This window comes from Ischnura elegans, chromosome 3, assembly GCF_921293095.1.
Source record: "Ischnura elegans chromosome 3, ioIscEleg1.1, whole genome shotgun sequence".
NCBI classification, from domain to species: Eukaryota; Metazoa; Arthropoda; class Insecta; order Odonata; family Coenagrionidae; genus Ischnura; species Ischnura elegans.
In genome coordinates, this window is record NC_060248.1 from 125,020,611 (window position 1) to 125,039,731 (window position 19,121).

General features: G+C 39.3%; 1 protein-coding gene and 1 long non-coding RNA gene across 3 annotated transcripts in view; one reads left to right on the top strand and one right to left on the bottom strand.

Annotated features, from left to right (window-relative positions):
• LOC124156524 (SH2B adapter protein 1) overlaps nucleotides 1-9,964 on the bottom strand; it is a 37,920-nt gene extending 27,956 nt beyond the window's left edge. Inside the window, exons 1-3 of one of the 2 annotated variants that reach the window (XR_006864342.1) lie at nucleotides 8,912-9,950; nucleotides 8,732-8,833; nucleotides 8,448-8,569 (exon numbers count right to left, since the gene is read on the bottom strand). Coding sequence is in view for 1 of the 2 variants with exons in the window: in XM_046531116.1 (XP_046387072.1) it covers nucleotides 8,448-8,569; nucleotides 8,732-8,833; nucleotides 8,912-9,589 (902 nt within the window). In the remaining variant the exon portion in view is untranslated. Of the gene's footprint in view, nucleotides 1-8,447; nucleotides 8,570-8,731; nucleotides 8,834-8,911 lie in introns of both variants that reach the window. The other variant, XM_046531116.1, reaches the window with a different exon arrangement.
• A 1,046-nt stretch (nucleotides 9,965-11,010) lies between these two features.
• LOC124156526 lies at nucleotides 11,011-14,202 on the top strand. The gene is made up of 3 exons (XR_006864343.1): nucleotides 11,011-11,107; nucleotides 11,422-11,566; nucleotides 13,887-14,202. It is a non-coding gene; the product is annotated as an uncharacterized LOC124156526 (long non-coding RNA).
• The last annotated feature ends 4,919 nt before the right edge of the window (nucleotides 14,203-19,121 follow it).

The window sequence follows — 19,121 nt, forward strand, 5'->3', positions numbered from 1 at the left end:
CAGAATTAGCGCCTGATGATGATGATTACTCATTGAAACCCGGGTCGCGCTCTTATAAAATAAGTGGCATAAGTAACTGTCTATATCCAGGAAATTTATAAATGCTGCCAAAAGACAAAGAATTCAATTCCTCGTTTATATTTTTTGAGAAAGAACCATATATTTATTTCGCAAACTAACTGAATGAACAATTGTATGACTGCGGTCCCTTGCCACAAAGAGGGGTAATAAGAGACGAGGGTCTAGGTTCATGCTTCCGGATTTCGGAAGTTACAGATTTTGCCAGTCCATGGTGTTGGCCTGTGTTGGGTCCCGAAACTAAGACTTTGCGAACCCACGAATGTCATAAAAGGAGGAGAGCAAGGAAACGTATTTTCGGCATTAGGCCTGCGTAGGAAAATCTCAGACGAAAATTTTCGCCTTTCGTCTCCTGGGTCAAGAAACGCCCTGCCGCATATTTTCGTCATTAGTAGCGAAAGGGTTAACTCTTTATAGAATGTGAGTATTTGGATAGTTTGAACCCTCCAGTAATTTTATTAAGTCAACCATCAGATTCCCATGGCATTTTTGCTACTTTGTAGACATCGTGAATTCGGTTTAGACATCCTCCGGACAAACAAGTCGCCTTATTTCCTCGAGGGTGTTTCTTTGTGGAAACCATGGATTTTCTCCAATTCATGGGCGATTTTCACCAACTCAGATGCGAATTTCATCGTTTTTTCCTTCTGCTCTGCATGAAATTGTTTTTCGATGCGTAAATTTAAGCCGTAATTTTTTCACGGCTTTGGCCGCTCACAGACGCGACTAATTTCCGCGGGTCGCCGTTCCCGCCACAGCGCCGTGAAATCCAGAGAGTAGTCTTGTCGGAAAGTGGCCTGAATTTTACGGCGCTGTGCAGGGAACGGCGGCCGGCGATAAGTCGTTTTGGCACAAAGCTGCCACAATGTAGCTCCGTGTGTATTTCACGGAATAGACGGCGCACAGCCACTTTTTGCCGCTTTCAGACTTTTGCTTTGCTCCGGCCGTCGTCAACGGCACGGCACTGTGCTTTCAAATAACCATTGGTCTCAATGCATGTCTTCAAGCGAGTCGAATCGCGCAGTTGACGGCACGGCGTTGTTGACGGTCAGCAAGGCAAGGCTCAATCCGGCCCGGCGGTGCGCCGTTTATGCCGTGAAATACACATCGTGCTACCTTGAGGCTACTTTCAAACGCGACGACTTTTCGCCGGCCGCCGTTCACGGCACGGTTCCATGAAATTCAGGCCACTTTCAAACGAGACATCTCACGGCGCTGTGCCGTGAACGGCGGCCCATGGAAATTCGTCGCGTCGGAAAGCGGCCAATGCAGTGAAAAAATTACGGCTTAAATGTACGTCTCGAAAAATAATTTCGTGGGAGGAGCATGAGCAGAAGAAAAAAATGGTGAAAATCGCGTCTGAGTTAGTGAAAATCGCCCATGAATTGGAGAAAATCGCTATTAACACGAAATTCGCGTATTCGCGGGAAAACCCCGGAAATCGCGTATTTCGCGGGAAAATCCCGGAATTCGCGTTAAAATTCGCGTTATCGCATTTGCATGTCCCTATTTATATCTTTCATATAGGGTTACTGACAATTCTTAGTATATAATAATGGAGCTCAGACAATGGACTCGAGACAAAAAGTTGGATAACCCCAGAAATTGTGAGCTTGAGCAAAACAAAAAGAGAGCTATACACATAGTAATTACAAACAGTACGCAACTGTGAAGAAAATAGATCACTTTACAAAACATTAATCACTCATTACAACAAAATTATTCATTCTGCTAAATCATCTTATAACCATCAGTGGATAGAAAATTCAGGTAATGCCTCAAAGGCAGCTTGGTCAATTATTAATTAGGAGAGCAATAAAAAGAGTGCCCCTCAAAGAGAGAATTTAACCTGAAATGTCGGCACTCTTATATTTTCTTACCAGTGTGGAAACCCAAGAAAGTTTATCCATTCTATTCTTCGGGAAAGTGTTAAATTGAACACATAGGATTTAAGCGTTTGGCATTCATTTTCTCTAGTGACAAACCATCAAATTGTTGCAAATGCCTTTCATGACAATTATATTGGAACTCCAGAGAGAATCCTTGATGGAATTAATAACACCCATGCAACTCAAGATACCCATCATAAGCTAACTGCATATGAATGCTGTAATTAACCTTTTCTTTACACTGCCACATTGCAAGAAATTCCACCAAAAGGCCACTCTCTCCATTGCAAAATGTAATCTAGTTTTAATGGTATTCCTGATAAGATTATTAAAAATTCTATTCCTTTCATAATGAACCACCTTGTGTAATTTGCCAATTTCAGAATGGCTTTTCCTCCAACAGTTAAAGATTAGTTAAGTTTTCTCTCTCTTTAATAAGGGAGATAAGGCTGACTGTAATACATACAGCCCCATAAGCTTACTTTCAGGTTTCTCCAAGAAATTGGAGAAGGTCATGAAAAATTGCCTTTTATATTTCCAAAAACAAAAATGCAATTTCAACTGAGTATGAATTTGGCTTCAGACAAAACAGATCAACATCTCGTGCACATTTGAATTTCTTGGTGATACTAAAAATGCTCTTGACAAAGCTTTAACTGTAGGGCTGTTCATGGACCTCACAAAAGCTTTTGATGCTCTCAGCCAAAACACGTTGCTGCAATGTGTAAACAGCAGTGAAATTACAGGCTTAGCCAATATTTGGTTAAAATCTTATTCAACTAATAGATATCAAATTGTCCAAATCTCTCATTTTGAGTCAAATATAAACTAAATAAATACTTTTTCCTCAGATATAAGATATGTTAAATATGGCGTACCCCAGAGCAGAATCCTTGGGCCACAATTATTTACCTTGTGCATAAATGACTTTCCTGAACATCTCTAATATCTAAAAACAATTCTATTTGTATATGACACAAGTATACTAATTCAATCCCCAAACTAACACGATCTACAATAAATTCCAAAATTCAACATACTCAATTCTGGCTAAGAAATAGTAAGCTAACTATTAACCTAAAAAAAAAACTGTTTGCATAAACTTTAATTGTCACCTGCAGCCAAAAGTATAAATAATTAGTATTGAAATTCAATATGCAAACATATAATATGTATCTCTTTTCTTGACGTTAGTTTGGTTAAGTCTTTGAAATGGTCAAGGCATGTTGCTAGTTTAACAACTGAATTGTCAAGGACCTTAAACATATCAACTTAGCTACTTGCAATCCAGCATTCCACGTAATGTCTTAAAATGTTTATTTACCAAAATTTCAGCCATTTATATCCTGGGGCATTGTTTTCAGGGAAGTTAGCTGAAGTAGCACTGGGATATTTACTATTCAAAAGAAAGCTCAAAGAATCATGTGAAATCTAAATAATAGAGAATCTGGTCGACCTCATTTCGAAGCTCCAAAATTTTTAACCCTTTCTTCCCTTTGTATTAAAAATCTTACGCTGCCTATAAAATAGCATACCAAGTCATTAACCAAAAACACTGATTACCACTCGCACCTTACAAGAAACAAGAATAATTCACATGTTCACCCAGGAAATTCAAAAAGATGATGGTCCCTTTCATTAGGGTATGGTATCAAGTTATAAAATATTTTGCCTGATAAATGAAAAAAATTCACTTCAATGGAGCAATTTAAAATGAAACTCAAAAATTATTTGTCAAAGAAACCATTGAATAGTATTGATGAATACATTCATTATTGCAATGAAGATAATAAACATGTCTTTTTTTCTTCAAAGCTAGTGATTGCACATTGAATTATGCATTGTATACAATATGATTTTTGTAGGTATCATCGCAGGTGACTAGATGATCTTATTTACAACTTGGAATATGAATTCATGCATATAAAGAAAGATTTAGTGCTTTCCTGACATGTAGACTGCGTGAAGAGTTCTCAGGGAGTGATGCAGTTCCTGACCTGGTGCCAATCCCAAGAACTCTTCACGCAATGTATATATATATATATATATATATGTTGAATCCTTATAAAAGTTATCCACTTACATGGGAATGGAAATAAATACATTGCAAGGATAGAGGCAAGTTTCATGAGGGTAGGTATAGTACTGTGAGGGATATCGATGACTAAAAAAGGAGGAAGATTCTTGATGATAGGCCATCAACAATTTTACAAATTATTAAGACAGAATAAGCTTTCAATGATAGTAAAATACATATTTATGAGAAATTACCAACGATGGATGAAGCAAGAAAGAAATAGTCTGTAGAATAGCACAGGTGAAGAGGGCTTTCTACAAAAAGAAGAATCTTCTTACAGCTGAGAATACAAGCATAGAAGTAAGAAAAACAATTCATCAGATGCTACATATGGAGCATGTTTCTCTATTAAAGCGAGGCTTGGACGTTGACAGCAGCAGAGAAGTCAAGAGTGGAAGCATTCGAAATGTGGTGCTACCGAAGAATGATGAAGACAAAATGGATTGACTGTGTAAGTTACGAGGAAGTGCTAAGAATAGTGGGAGAAAAGAGAAGCCTCCTAACAACCTTAAGCAGATGACAGGACAACTTAGTTGGCCACATTTTGAGGCATGATGAAGACTACAGTGGAAGGACAGGTCGGAGGGAAGAAGGGCAAGGGACGGCCCCGAATGAGTTACATAGGACAGGTTATAGAAGATCTAAAAGAGAAGAAATGTGTCACTATGAAAAGGTTAGCAGATAGAGAGAGAAATGGAGAGCTGCATGAAACCAATCTTAGGATTGTTGACTAATGATGATGATGATGATAAGCAAAAAATTGAAATGTCACAACAACAAGAAAAATTAATCGGCTTATAAGACCGTAGGCCTGAGCGACTAGTGTGTATACCAATAACCTTCAACCATCATGTCCAAACCATTACTTTCAAAAAATACCAGAAAAGATTGAAAATTAATTAGGGAGTGTTTGACATTGATCTGTTTTCATTATGGCTTGTTGATTCCAAAAAAAAGCTTACAATATGATTGGAATTCCGTTCTAGAAATTATTCATTTGACCAATAAGATGACAAGGCCTCGTAATGAGCAGTCATAATGGAAAGTTTCAAATGCACTGACTTCAATGTCTGACCAAGTTACAAAGTTAAAGTGAACCAAATTTATTTAGTTTGTAAATTAGAGGCATCGTAAATGGATTTTGTCTCGGTGCATTGTGGGTTGCAGGCATTTGACAAAAGCCAGGCATGTGATTACCTTCAAAAAATGCTTCCCAAGTCACTTTCTACAGCCAGTATTTCAATAATCATTCAAGGGCAAAATTCCACCTTCCTGCATGCTTACTCTAGTATTTTTTTAAGGAGGCGGTGGTCTCTGTTCATTTCCTGAATAGTCTGCCGTTTCTCATCGCCCTCGATGGCCCAATCAGCTGATGACAAGCAATGGATTCCCATCACCCTCCCCTACCCACAATAGATTTCCCTTCCAACGAACTTCTCAACAAAAAGATATTGCCCCACCTCTCGCATCTCTCTTCCCTTCCTTCTGGTCCAGGGAAATCAATTAGACTTCCATTTTGCCATATCACTCCTGAAAATAGTTCTCACGATTGTACGTGATGCAGGCTGTACGCAGTCATTCTGAGGTCTTCCTTTTACTTGAAGTACAATGGATATGGCACTAAACTTAACATTCTTTGCTGAGGTGGACGAATAATACTACTAAAGATATTAACCATACATTAATTTATGCTTAGCAAAGCATCAGCTGTATTTTAATATTTATCTGGACAATACGTCAAAGGAAATTCTTAACCTCACTATATAACACATTTAAATGAGTAATCATGGGACTTTTGATGGCACATTGTTTATTACTAATCATTGTGCCATTCTCAACATATATCATTATCATCATAACAAGTTTCCAAAGTAAGTTTATATGAAGATACTGGGGACCTTTGGGGGGGTGTACCCACATAAATTATGGCTGCATGTTACCATTGGCACTGTTAGCATGAAATAATTTTCTATGGTGGTACAAATTCCTATCAGCCATGCACCTCCCCCACTCATAATCATAGCCCACATTTGCCATTGTAGCTGTGTATTCTCAATGAAAATATTTTTTTTTAAGCATGCACATTATAGGGTGCCATTATACTGAAAAAAAACTGCACAAAAAAATTCATGCCTTTTAAAGTTGAAATTGTTGGCATAAAACATACTTAAGTCACTTATGCATGGATAAAATAATTTTACAAATAAAGGAACTAAATAAAATTATAAAGCATTTCTCGTGAAAAATGCTGAAATTCAAAACAAAAAAAAGACTTAAAGAGGCAAATGAAAAGACGACCTATTACTATAGATAGGTGTGAAAAACGGTCCCAACCCCTTCTGTACTTCCCCTATTTAATTTAGCATGCCCTCCACTTCATTCACTTACAACCTCATGTTGCATGTGATTTTCCTTTCAGCATGCTAAAAATCACTACTTTGTGGTTGACATACACATATTCAATTCTCATTCCGTTTTGTGTTTGTTTCATTATTATTTTCACCATGATCTTCCTAGTGGCTCTTCCAAAAATGTATGCCCTACTGAGTGCGTGAGTGTTTTGCTTGCTTTGATAATGTGATTGTGGCTCCCTTAGTAGGGTCCTATGACCTCTCCAAAGGACCCCACATTATAACTAAGGTTTCCTTGACAGGGTCCCCCATCAGCCTAGCAAAGGATTCTATTTGGGTTGTGTCTATGAGGTGGTGAGGAAATAACATTCCTGTTAACCACCAATGGGATGCATACTGGTGTAGAGGCCAGTTGGTCCCAGTTGTGGAATCCACATTCCCACTGAAGACGGCTCAAATAGAACTGAAGTGTCAAAACAAACTGCTTACTCAAATTAACCGTTTCGAAAATGAACTTCTCTAAAACTCGCCATTCACGTCTGCCCTGCACTCGTCTGGTGTATTTGGGCCAGTGAGTATGCTCACCGAGACATATTTTGGACTGCAGTTCAATCACTAGCTTTCTCCCCAGCAAATGCATTTTTGATGAAACAGATAGTGGTTATGATGCAGACCATCGAGGGCGCGTAAACTGCGCCTGACTGCACCAAGCCTCTCCCATGCCCCTCCTCATTGCCTCAAGTCAGCACCCCCACACGACAATGAACAGTTCAACTGCAGAACGGTTTGTCTGGGCACTCATTTTCATCTGGCTGTTTGTGTTCATTTGGGTGTTCGATTGAAAAGATTTCGCTTTAGTGTTCCACAAAGTGTTTGTCGAATCTGTTCCTTCAATATTGAATTAAAATTTGACATTGAAGGGGAGGAACTTCCAACTCGGCTGAGTAATTAAAAAATAATTCCGTACACCACATCGATTTTATTGGATGAAACATGGTATTTCATGTTTTTTGTTCAACTTTTTTCATGTTTTATACTTCACTATGTTACAAGTCACGTGGGTTCACATAAACATATACAAAATATTTAGTTAGAAGTATATACTTAAATAAAGAAATAGTAAGTCTGGGTGGGAGAGAAAATTAATAATTAATCAGAGAGAACGATGACTTCAACTAAGTTCTCAAGAACAATGTGAGTAAAAGTTTGCTTCTTCATTTCTTGGAGAAAATAAAATTATGCCGAAACACAGTTTCAATTAAATATATGTAGGTCTACTACATAATGTCAGTAGGTACTGATTTATTGCATCAGGGTTTTTCAAAGATACCTTAAGACTAATGTTAAGAGTATTGACTTAGCTTCACAAAGTGGTTGAATGAAAATGACTGCGTGTCAGGAAGTAATGAACAACATTGTGGAACAAGTAAGAGAGGGATAGCATCAACATCCATCATATATCCAAGCAGGGGCAAAGTGGGAGAGGAAATAATATGGCAATCATACAATACAAATTACGTGCTCTGACTCCTTACCAAGAACAGATGCTTACAATTGTTTTTTTTTTACTGACCACGATGAAAATGAATGGCTCATCAAAATGAACATATAAACCCACTCACACATACCCACATATAAACACAGTAATATTTTTGTCTCTTATACTGATGGCAAATTTTACGGCTTATGGTGACTATTTTTAACAGTTCATTAAAGGACAAAATATCAGTACTCCTCTGATAAGTAACTAAGCCACCCATCCACCAAAGTACCCATATTTCCTTTAGGAAATTTTAAACAAAACTCAAGGAGAGCCCATAAAATGATTACAAGTGCTACCTTAGTAGGTTGAAGAGGAGCCATTAGTTGAGAAATCAATCATAACATGATGATGATATACACTACTCAGTGAACCCACCTACCGGGGAAAGTACATAAGGCACTTCCTCTGATGATTATCATCATTTAAGCAACCAACAAGAAAAATGATAGATCAAGTTAAACACTCAGGGAACTACTCTAGCAGGAAAATAGAATAATAAAGCTTATTACCTTCCATCGGGGTTTTCACTGCTTGGAAGAGTGGTCCGCATGCAATATTTTATCGTGGCAAGCCAAGATCTCATGTCATCAGTATCGTGGGCTTCAATGACATACTCCATGTTATTTTCAGCCTTAAAAGACAAATGAAAGCTGAAGTGAAAAGCATGTACGACACCAATGATCAGACGACAATTTCAACAAGAAATTTGAACTGCACAGATTTCCCAGTTCGCACTACAATAGAATGCAAACGCACAAAAGCATAAAATTTACACATAAACCACTTAACTCACTTTCAGAACGAAAGTGTTCTCATGGTCAGGCATCTCCAATGCTGTTGTCTCCCTTGCCTCGGTAATCAGGAAGCAGAACACGCCACTCTTGGGTTTCACGGCCTTGAGTGAGGATAATACATTTGTGAGTAAATCATGAAACCAGTGGATAAATTGTCACTCCTTGAACAAATTACAAACCTTAGGTGGAGAGTAAAATTCCAACATGTACCCGCCAACGGTCTTTACCAAAGCCAGCCGACATCTTTCCCATTTTTGGGTTCCGTCCATGTTTTCACCCATTAAATAATTAACAATGCCTTCTTTTCTGCACTCAACAACTATCTTAGCTAATTTGGTCTTCGAATGTTTATCATGTTTTGAATGCTTCTCGTGATGATGGTGGGAGGACAATTCAACTTCGTCTGAATGCTGCTTATGGAAAAATCCCTTACCCTTTTTTAATCCTTTGAAAGACAGCCTCCGAAAAAAGGGCTTGTGGTGTACTTTGGGCGATGGTGAGTCGGCTTCCTGCTCTGAATAATCACTGAATTCCTCATGACTGTTGGCTCTGAGTGCTGAGCCAGAGGAAACTGTGGCTGAACCACTGACTGACAAGCTGCCATTTACAATTTTATCCTTACTATGATTAGCTACGTTTCTTTTGGCCAACTCGTTCTCGAAATGATCAACAAAACAATCTACAAACTTGCGCACAAAATCACGATGAGATACGGTTGTTCGAGCACTTTCTGGTAGATTAGCACTCACGTAAATACAGAAAGCCTTTGCAAAATCCGACGCAGCACCTTTAGCATGCTTATCACAAAATTCAATCCAGTTTAAACGTTCTTCACTATCTTGCGTAGCACTAGCCATACTCAGATGAGGGATGGGAAATCGTTGACCTCTATAATTTTATAGCCACATTCACATGCTAGTATTCACATTTCTGCTTTTGGGGCACAAATGAAAGATGACATTTCAGCCGCCTTGACGAACGTCGTCATATGTAATCACAACATTTTCGTCCACTCCTTTCCGCCATATTGACATATGACTCAAGTCAAATTCAATACTGATACATATGATATGTTCTGATTTGCGTCATTTTAACGTGGAAAACGGTTTTTAAAGTTCCATCATTTATTATTAATTTAAATATTTTGTAATCAGTCAATTATAAACAGTCAAATAGTGTTCCTATGCGGTTAGACCGGCCTTATCGCACTGTAGAAGAATTTTTCGTCTATCGGGACAGAGCGTGACGAATATTCTCAGCTATATTTGTCAGAAAATTGAAATCGAATAAGAGGTTTTTACATTTTACAATTTCCATAATAACCCCAGGAAATATTGTCACACGATACTTTACAATGTTATTGAATTTGGCAGTTGATAGAAAAATGAAACACGAAATTATTGTGGCAGAGGCGCCAAGAAAAGTGATATTGAAATGGCTGAGGCAAATGGAGAATTTTTGTCTCCTTCCACACATTATCTCAAGAAATCTTGTGACCTACACCAGGTAATTATTCATCTTATTTATTAATAAAATAAGTTAATAGTTAGAAATGCTGTATTAAAACACTTTTTGTCCTTTTTTCACTGATCGATATAACTGACCTATTTCGATGTCATCAGTATCAGAGAAATATGAAAAATACAAGAGTTAGCCACTGTGTTTAAAGACCTTTGTTGTGTATACTGATATTCGATGCATCTTTGAATTATCTAACAGCAAAAATTTCATGAACTGCTGGCGCGTTTGAAGAATATGTTTATTATTCATGGTACTTTGAGGACGCATTTTATGTTTGATAGCTAATTGCCCATAGCTACGGACATTTATGTTTTTATCCTTGTCGAATTCCCTTCATATTTTCATGACCATTTCCAAAGAATTTTGTGGGCAGGACAAAAGGGTTTTTATGAAAGATTCCAAAGAATTCAAAGAGGACTTGATGCCTTATGGAGCCAGTGAAAAACCTCAAAAAGTCCTTTCAAATACTCCAAACCACCCAAAAATGTGATAGTAAATTTTTAATCGCTATAAAGAGATTTTAAACAGGATTTGTGAAGGTTTCATGACAATCAACTCCCAGACGTTTCCCAAATTGATAACCTCTGAAGAGGTTCCCAAGACACTTGTTACAGTTTTTCTGTTGTGCTTAAATTATGTTAAAGTTAGGTTAAAGCAGCTTGTTGACAGCATGAAGAAACAATTGAGCAACGTGATAATGGGCACGTTGACAACGCGAAACAATCAAAAAGGGGAGAAATGTAATAAGAGTACGAATAGAAATGTAATTCAGATGTATGCGTCGTCACTTCCAATGTTTCGCTCTAAGTAATTATGTTCATAATGTGTGTGTGCAGTTTGATTTGTGAAGTAAGGTACGTGTTGCGTCTATAATTTGTGTTAATATGACTTGTGAAGTAACAGAACGTGCCGTAGCTTCCGATTTTCTTCGTACTTTTCCTGGAACAAGTGTGTTTGCAATTTGTGCTTATTTGATTAGGATCTAGGATTGTGTTGGTTAGGATCTAAAAATTCTAAGTAGAGTTTTTCAACAGGATGTGTAGTTTTTTTAGCAGTCAGTTCAGAGAAAATTCCATATTGGCACATATTTTAAGTTAAGAAAAAAAATCGACAAAAAGTCCTCTTGAAAGCATTACGAAAATCTCTTTGTAGCTGTTAGTTTTTTCAGGTATCCAGGGACTCGACAATGCCCAGAGCAGACTTCTGTTTTTTATTCACTAAAGACTACGATCACTGACGGAGCGAGTAATGAAGATGTAATTAGAAAATGGGATAAAAAAGAAGTATCCTGAAAATATTTGGAAGAAAGCGAGGTGAGCCTAATGGCCAAAATGAATGTATGTTCTATTCTGTTTTAGCGTTTATCTCCTTTTTACCATTCTTAGCCCATTTGCAACGAAAGGAGAACTTCAAGTTTCCCTCCCTTTGACTCCAACACTGGCAGTGGTTAAAAGAGGAACTTCGAACATCTCGAAAATTAGTCCAGATTATTGTGCCCTCTTTCGCCGCTAATCTGAACTTCGTTGCAGCCTGTCTCCGCAAGGAGGCGACGTTGTCGCTCTGAATCGTCGTCTTCCAACATCTTCCTATCTGAAATTGCAGTTTACTATTACCAGTCGTCGAAGTGTCTTTGGATGTTGTGGTTGTGCGTCGGTGCCTTGCGTCAAAATTGTAATATTTCTGGAATTTTTCGTGTCGTATCTGGCTTAGGACAGTGTGATTCATACTTCCAATTGGATAGATATCGATGTTGAATTGGTGTATCGTGGATGGCGTGTGTTAAGTGAAGAGCTGTCAAGTGTTTTCATCAAGGTTCTCTTATTATTTGCTGCTTGAGTATTTACTAGTTCCACGTTGATTGCAAAGTTAATCCCTGGCGACGTCCCTGGAATCAGCAAATCGTCACGGACCTATAGGTTAGTATTTTGGATTAAGTATGCTGATGAGTGCACCATATGTTTTTTCATTGTTTTTATTACACCGTCGTGCTCACCTTTCTGTACTTGTAATATTTGTATGTGCGTTGTCAATGTCTTTTCCATGCCTTGTTCAAATTATTTCTAACGTTGTTTTCTGATGGCAACAACCATTTTTGTAATGTAAGGTCTTTTTAAAATTAGGAGTGGCAGGGTAGCAATTTTCGTTGTGGTCATTGCACCCTGATTTCGTTAATTACTAGGCATGTTAACCTATTTTTACTCTTTTTTTTATGAAGTTTAACATGGTCTTCCATGGGATGGTACCTAGTTGACGAGAGAATTGTCTAGTATAGGTTGTTAAAGTAACCATGATCACGAAGCGTGTGAAGAATTCTTGGCAATAGTATTTTTATTGCTTTTAGTTTTTCGGGCCAAAGTTTGTTTCGATTGTGGAAGTTGTTATTCACAGCTGAACTGTTGTTATTCTGTGGGAGCTGGATGTCAGTGTTGCTGGTGACGTTATGCCTGCATAAGTCCGCAATGCATTACTTCGCTTACTCGTCTCTGTGTGACTTAAGGAGGTTCCCAGAGATATATACGCCCAGCATTGATGGAATTCCTCTGTGGGGAGTGTGAGATTACTTTGTTCTCCCATGAGTGTGTCTAACAGTACTCTTACTTAATATGAATCCATGACTGCTCGGCACTGAAGACGATGTTGAATCATGTTGGTAGGTAAGTAAAATTACCCCCTGCAGATCGAAGGGTATCTCAATTTAGTACCTGCGGCTGGCTGTCTTTCCGCTGCATGCGCTCAAAATTCTTTTACCTCATCTTGAATGCTTTTCTGAGATGAAGAAATGCATTTGCTTCAGGGGATCTGCTGAGCAGATGATTATAAATGTTCCATCTATGGTTTCAGGTACTTACTTCAGGCGTTGACTTCAGTTCACTACAGTTCGATGTGTACGCACGTTGATGTGTGAAGAGAGTTGAGGAGAGAAGTAATTCGGATAAAAACAGTTCATTAAACAACTTAGAACTTTTGGCGATATCTAATTTACTTATTATCGTTAATTCAGTTCTTCGAAATAGTATTGCACGTGTAGAGATGATGAGCGCTTGAATTTTGTGCGGAAATGTGAAAGCCGCAAAGGTTAATGCAATCATACTTACGTTGCCGAGTGTTTTCGGTGGACGCGTGGCAGGCGAGAGAAGCAGATTCCTCGCTTGTTGTCCGATCAAGAACTTCCCCGAAGCCATCCGCACTTATGCAGCAGGAAAGTGCTCGACGCTGATCGGAATTATTCCGATCGGTTTTCATTCCGAGCGGTGCAAAGCTATCGGAATTCGTTGTGGTTGAAACTTTTCACTCCCACGATTCACCAATAGAGCTTACAATTTCGCTAGAACGAAAAATTTAGAACTCAACAAATTCATTGTTTTACAATGCAAATACAATCGGAATCAGCCGTTGGGAATGAAAACTGATCGGAATCCCCCAAGGGTAGGAAGGAATTATGGCAGAATTTGACCTCCGGTTTTCTTGTTACTATACCCTGTATTGGGGAATATCGCGAATTTAATCTCCAACGAAAAACATTTCAATTATGTGGCCTTTCAAAATTTTAAAAACATTAATTATGAACAGATCGTGTAGTTGTTTTATTTTCAATATTCGACCAATTTCTAATTAATTCGAGTGAATTCACAGGAAAACTTTACATTGAAGGACCACGGAATGAGACGGTGTGAAAGTTATGAAGAGTGAATATTGCTTAAAACATTTAGAAACCTGGTGACATTGAAATATTTATGGTCTTTTCATCATTTATCTATAAATATGCGTGTCAAATGAAGCTTTCTCTTGCGAATTTTCTCTAGTCTCAACAATTGTTTAAGTAGGGAGTGTTTTTTTTCATCCAATTTATTCACAATCTATAAACATTTGTTAATTAAGTCCATGAAAGCCGCCGGCGGTACCATAACTTTCATGACTTTCCGGAAAATGTCCAGAGCCTCTTACTAACAATAAGTACAACTGTACACAACTCATAAGTAATAAAATCCATTAAAAACCTGTGTACAACTCCCTTTACTTTTAGTATCCCTTCGCTTTCAAAGTTTAGTAATGGTACCAATTATATGAGGGATACTGTGTGGGAAAAACGTGGCGGGTTATGAAATGTGGGCGTTCACTCTGAATGTTGCCACTGCACTCGTCGGCAGATGATCTCATCGACTAGGGGAGAAAAGACGTGTCTGCAGTGCTGCACCTTCCAATCCCATATGACGATTCAATGGGTAAAACTGGGTTATTTTTCTAAGTTTAATGTCACGGTCACTCAGAACCCACTTACTAACAGCACTCGGCCGGAAATCGAGGGATCCGGGTTCGAATCCCGGTCAGGGCGAATGCTTTTTTTTAATCTGTGGATTTTTCACACAATTTGTGCATTGCGAGTGACTCCGTGGCTAGACCCGGTATACTGAAATTCCCCAGAACCTTCTTATCACTCCTTATTTGAGAAGATCGAGAGAGGTGATTCGCGAATTCGCTTTTTATGATGGAAATAAGGGCTTAGGACAAGGGGCTAGTTTCTGGGGTCTAAATCCGTAGGTAAGTTGGGAAACCCAAAAACATTTTCTTGACAGTCCCCGTATCGGAGAGAACTTGCCTACACCTTGTTCACCCTTATCAGTTGAGGTATCTATTATTATATGTTCTTTTCGTGGTTAATTGCCCAAAAAAACTCATCTATAGTGTAAGAAAACATAAGAAACAATAACAATATAACAAAAACAATATAAGAAAGACACGCCTCTCTCTCTGAAATAGACTGTCTGTAATATATTGTCTATGGATGTAGCTGTGGCGCTATGATTTATGTCTTTAGTCAGTCGTGTATGACACTATTATCCCTTAGGCTCCTTGTAATATACATCCGTGCATGTTATATCTGATTTGAAAGAAGCATAACCGTAAGGATGATACAGATAAAAACGTGCCCCTTGCGCGCAATTGCGCAAAGTACTTGCGTCAATTAATAAACTTCTCGCGGGTTTTCGCGCGGGTATGAAAAGATAAGGCAGTCGACGTTTCCATCTCGCTACCCATTCTCAAGGCTACGGATTACGAGACGGAACCCGAAACGTCGCGTCGGCTACCTTAAGTCTTCTTACCCGCGCGCAAACCCGAGAGAATTTTATTCGCCGGGAAAGTATTAAATCATACATGCTATTGCCAATTGTCTTACTCGTTGACCAATCATAACCGGGGGTAAATATTTAGTAAAAGTATGAACTATGACATTCGCAATTGGTCCGTGAGTCGGATTAGTTCGTAGTAATGGGTTCTCTCGTTGAGATGCTATCCTGGAACAAATATATGTGAGCATGCACATCACTTTTATTACACTGAATTCTCCGATCGTCCTATGTATGTGTTGTCAGCCGGCACGCATTCGCATTGGTTTATTCAGGTCCCCACTTGCGTCGCTGAATCGCAGAGCGATCCGAATTTATCGATAAATAAGCTCTTAATTAATGCTGTTAATCGAAATTCATATTCGTTATGATGTGATCTGTCAAATTCCTAACTTTCTAATGCTACTCCTTTCGATGGTTAGTATCATGTAGTTAATGTTTGGAATAAATTGATCGCTGTCACCTCGCTGAGGAGATTTTTGAAATCTATTGAAATGCGCCCAAAGCGGTAGTCTGAACATAAATCAAGCTTGAACGGGACGGACTGGTGCATCCTATGCTAATAGTCCCCTGAATGCCCATCCATTGCCTGATCGCTTTGGCCATCGTGGGTGATGCGAATAATCATTCCCGTGTGAGTGTTAATGGGAGGATTTTTTCCCAGTTACTGGATGATACGCGCGTGGAAGCTGCTGAATAAGAAATTGATTGCTTGTGAAAGTTGCACAGGGATATTTAAAGGGAATCGCGTAGGTACCATGCACCTCCTCACCTCCATTCTTCCGCGTGCCAACACTGAGTGCCTGCTTCGCTCCCTAACGACACTAAAACTATTTTTTTAAATCTTCCGAGAAAAAAAACTAACCTCATCATCGTCAAAATAAGGCTAAAATCGTAAGATAGGCTTGACGCAGCTCTCCATTCCGCTCTCATATCTGCTAGCATTTTCGCCGACGTATTTCGTAGCAGTGCCGTAACTAGGAGTATGATTTGGGGGGGATGATGGGGCTTTGGGGGATGAAGGGAGTTAGTGTGGGCAACCTCCCTTGGAAGCGGGGATTTAAGGAAAAATTTTAAATAGTAACATGCCTGAAAAATACATTTTACATCATTTGAAACTTAAAATTTAGCTTTAAGCAGACGCAGTTAGCATATATCAAATCCATACAAGAAATTTAAATAATTTTTTGATTTCTCTGAGGCTTTGGGGGGGGGGGGGGCATCTCCTCACCCCCCATAGTTACGCCACTGTTTCGTTGACGTATCGACGTTGCGACGTATTTCTTCTCTTTCGCATCCTCAATAATCCATTCGCGGCCTTCCCTAGCCCTTCGTCCCGTCCACCTGTCCACTCTTCATGAGGCCTCATAATTTGGCCGATTATGTTTCCTCGTCGTCATATTTGGGTTTTAAGTAGACGTCTTTTTTCTCCCTCTCACCTTTGCACATCCTCATTGCTCATTTGGCCGATGTATTATAAGAATTATAAATTACCAGAATCAATTCCTTCGCTTTCATTGAGAAATTCCCTCTTAATTGTTTGACGTCTTATATTTTTTGTTGGTGCTTGATTACGTGGTGATCACCTTGGTCCCATATCGCTGGTACAATATAAGAGTGAGCATGAAGGTGTCATTCAATCCGCTCTGAAGCTGCGCTCAATAGACCGGCCTCCGATCAACGCGTCTGTTTGCGATGTATTTGCTCGGCAACCGCACGCACGCTCGCTGCTAATTCCCGCGCTCTTCTTTTGCCGTGCCGCCTTCGCGGCTCGGCTTTACCGCACCTGATTCGACCGCAGTCGTGGTCGGTTTCAACTCGACCTCTCTCCGTTCATGTCTTTGTGCATTGCTCGTCGGCTAGCCTCTGTCCCAAGATACACAGCTTCCGCTTGGTTGCCCGCTTTCGCACTTTGTAAGGCGCACGATTACTCAAAGGACTCAACCACCGCTTCAGTTGAAAACTTAAGGATTTATTGGATAAAATAAGGCTGAAAGTAACCTAAATGTTTATCACGCCTACATTTTTCCGTGGTTGCTACCTTTCGGGTATTCGGATGGAAATATTCTTTCGCCATCATAGGATGTGGCTCACCCACGATTTATGTTGATGAGCAAGGGGACTGCATGATAGAGGGCGCACCAGTCCGTTACGTTTAAAGTTGTTTTTTTGTTTCCAAGTTGGGCGCATTTAAATCGGTTCAAAAACTATCCGCAATGCGACGATGAGGAGAAAAAGCCATTCATTCATTCCCAACAACCCTGATGACGAGGTACCTCCATTCACTGATGACGAGGGACGTTTCGGACCTCGGAACGTTGGAGAAAATGGACACTGACTAGGCTGGAAGGCCGAGAAAACCTTATTCAGAGGGTGCGTTCCTAGGCGTTTCCCAAGGGGATGTATGGCGGGGCAGTCGCCACCAAGGGAAAACATTTCGGAAGGAAGCCCCCGTAGGGATTTTTCTCGAACGAAAATTCATGTTCCTGCAAGTCAACATCTACATCTACATAATACCCTGCGTGCCAACTCAAGGGTGTTTTGCAGGGGGTGATCAATCACCGGCATGCAGCATGAAATTGGACTCCCACATGCACACCACACAGTCCAAAAAACGTCACGCATGCTAACAAATTATAGTACCATATGCTGTTACAAATAATAATAAAATTAAGAAACATGCATTAAGTTTTACATGGGTAAGTAGGTTACATTACATGTCATCTAAAATACTTATGAGTTCTATCGCTGCCGGTATAATATCTTATTGATCGTGGAAAAAATGACATTCTGAATCTGTCTGTTCTACAGTCTATCTCTGTTACTTTATTTACATGATCTGATCAACCGTTTTACGTTGGCGTTCGTATGATATTGTTAACTTCGTCAGAGAAGATCTTGCCCTCGAATTTTTCTAAAAGGTTTAGTCTATTTTTCAATCTACGGTTTGGCAGAGATTCCCATCCGAGTTTATCTAACATGTCACTTACACTAACAAGACTATCGTAACGATTTTTCACGTACCTAGCCGCTCTTCTTTGTACGCGTTTTAACTCTGTTTTTAAGCCCATTTAATGAGGGTTCCAAACCCTGGCAGCGTATTCTAAATGGGGTCTAACGAGGGAAAAGTAGCTAATTTCTCTCATTTTGTCGTCGCACTTTCCTAATATTCTTTTAACAAAACCCATGGACAACTGACCATTCATCTTATTTAAAACTACCTCGGCCGAATGCACCCCTCAGAACATATTTTTAGCGCTTCAGCAGTTATGTTATGTTATTTGGCTTCTATAGTATATATGTATATATATATAGTATACTGCATCTATTCTGTGACCATTTAGCAAGATATTGAATATGTCACTCACTGCCTCCGTCTGCGATAATACGATGTGTGTGATGAGTATTCCTCATTTTGAGATAAGTCATCGCTACGTCTTCTGAAAATTATTGCTTATCACTCTGAATTAGTGCTGAGAAGTTCTTCGGTGATTGAATCTTCGAATGCCATCAGAGCGCTATCTCGGCAAAGGCGGCAGTCGGAGGCAAACCGAGGTAATCGGAGGATATGGAGAGTTTCGGAGCGGTGAGACAAACATGACTGCCTTCGCCGAGCCCCGAGATTGCGCTGTCATATTGCTGCGCCGTGTATACAGCAAACATAAAATGTGCATATATTCCGAAAAAATATCGACATGGTAGAATATTTGAAAGAAAAGATATTTTTCCAAAATTCACCTCT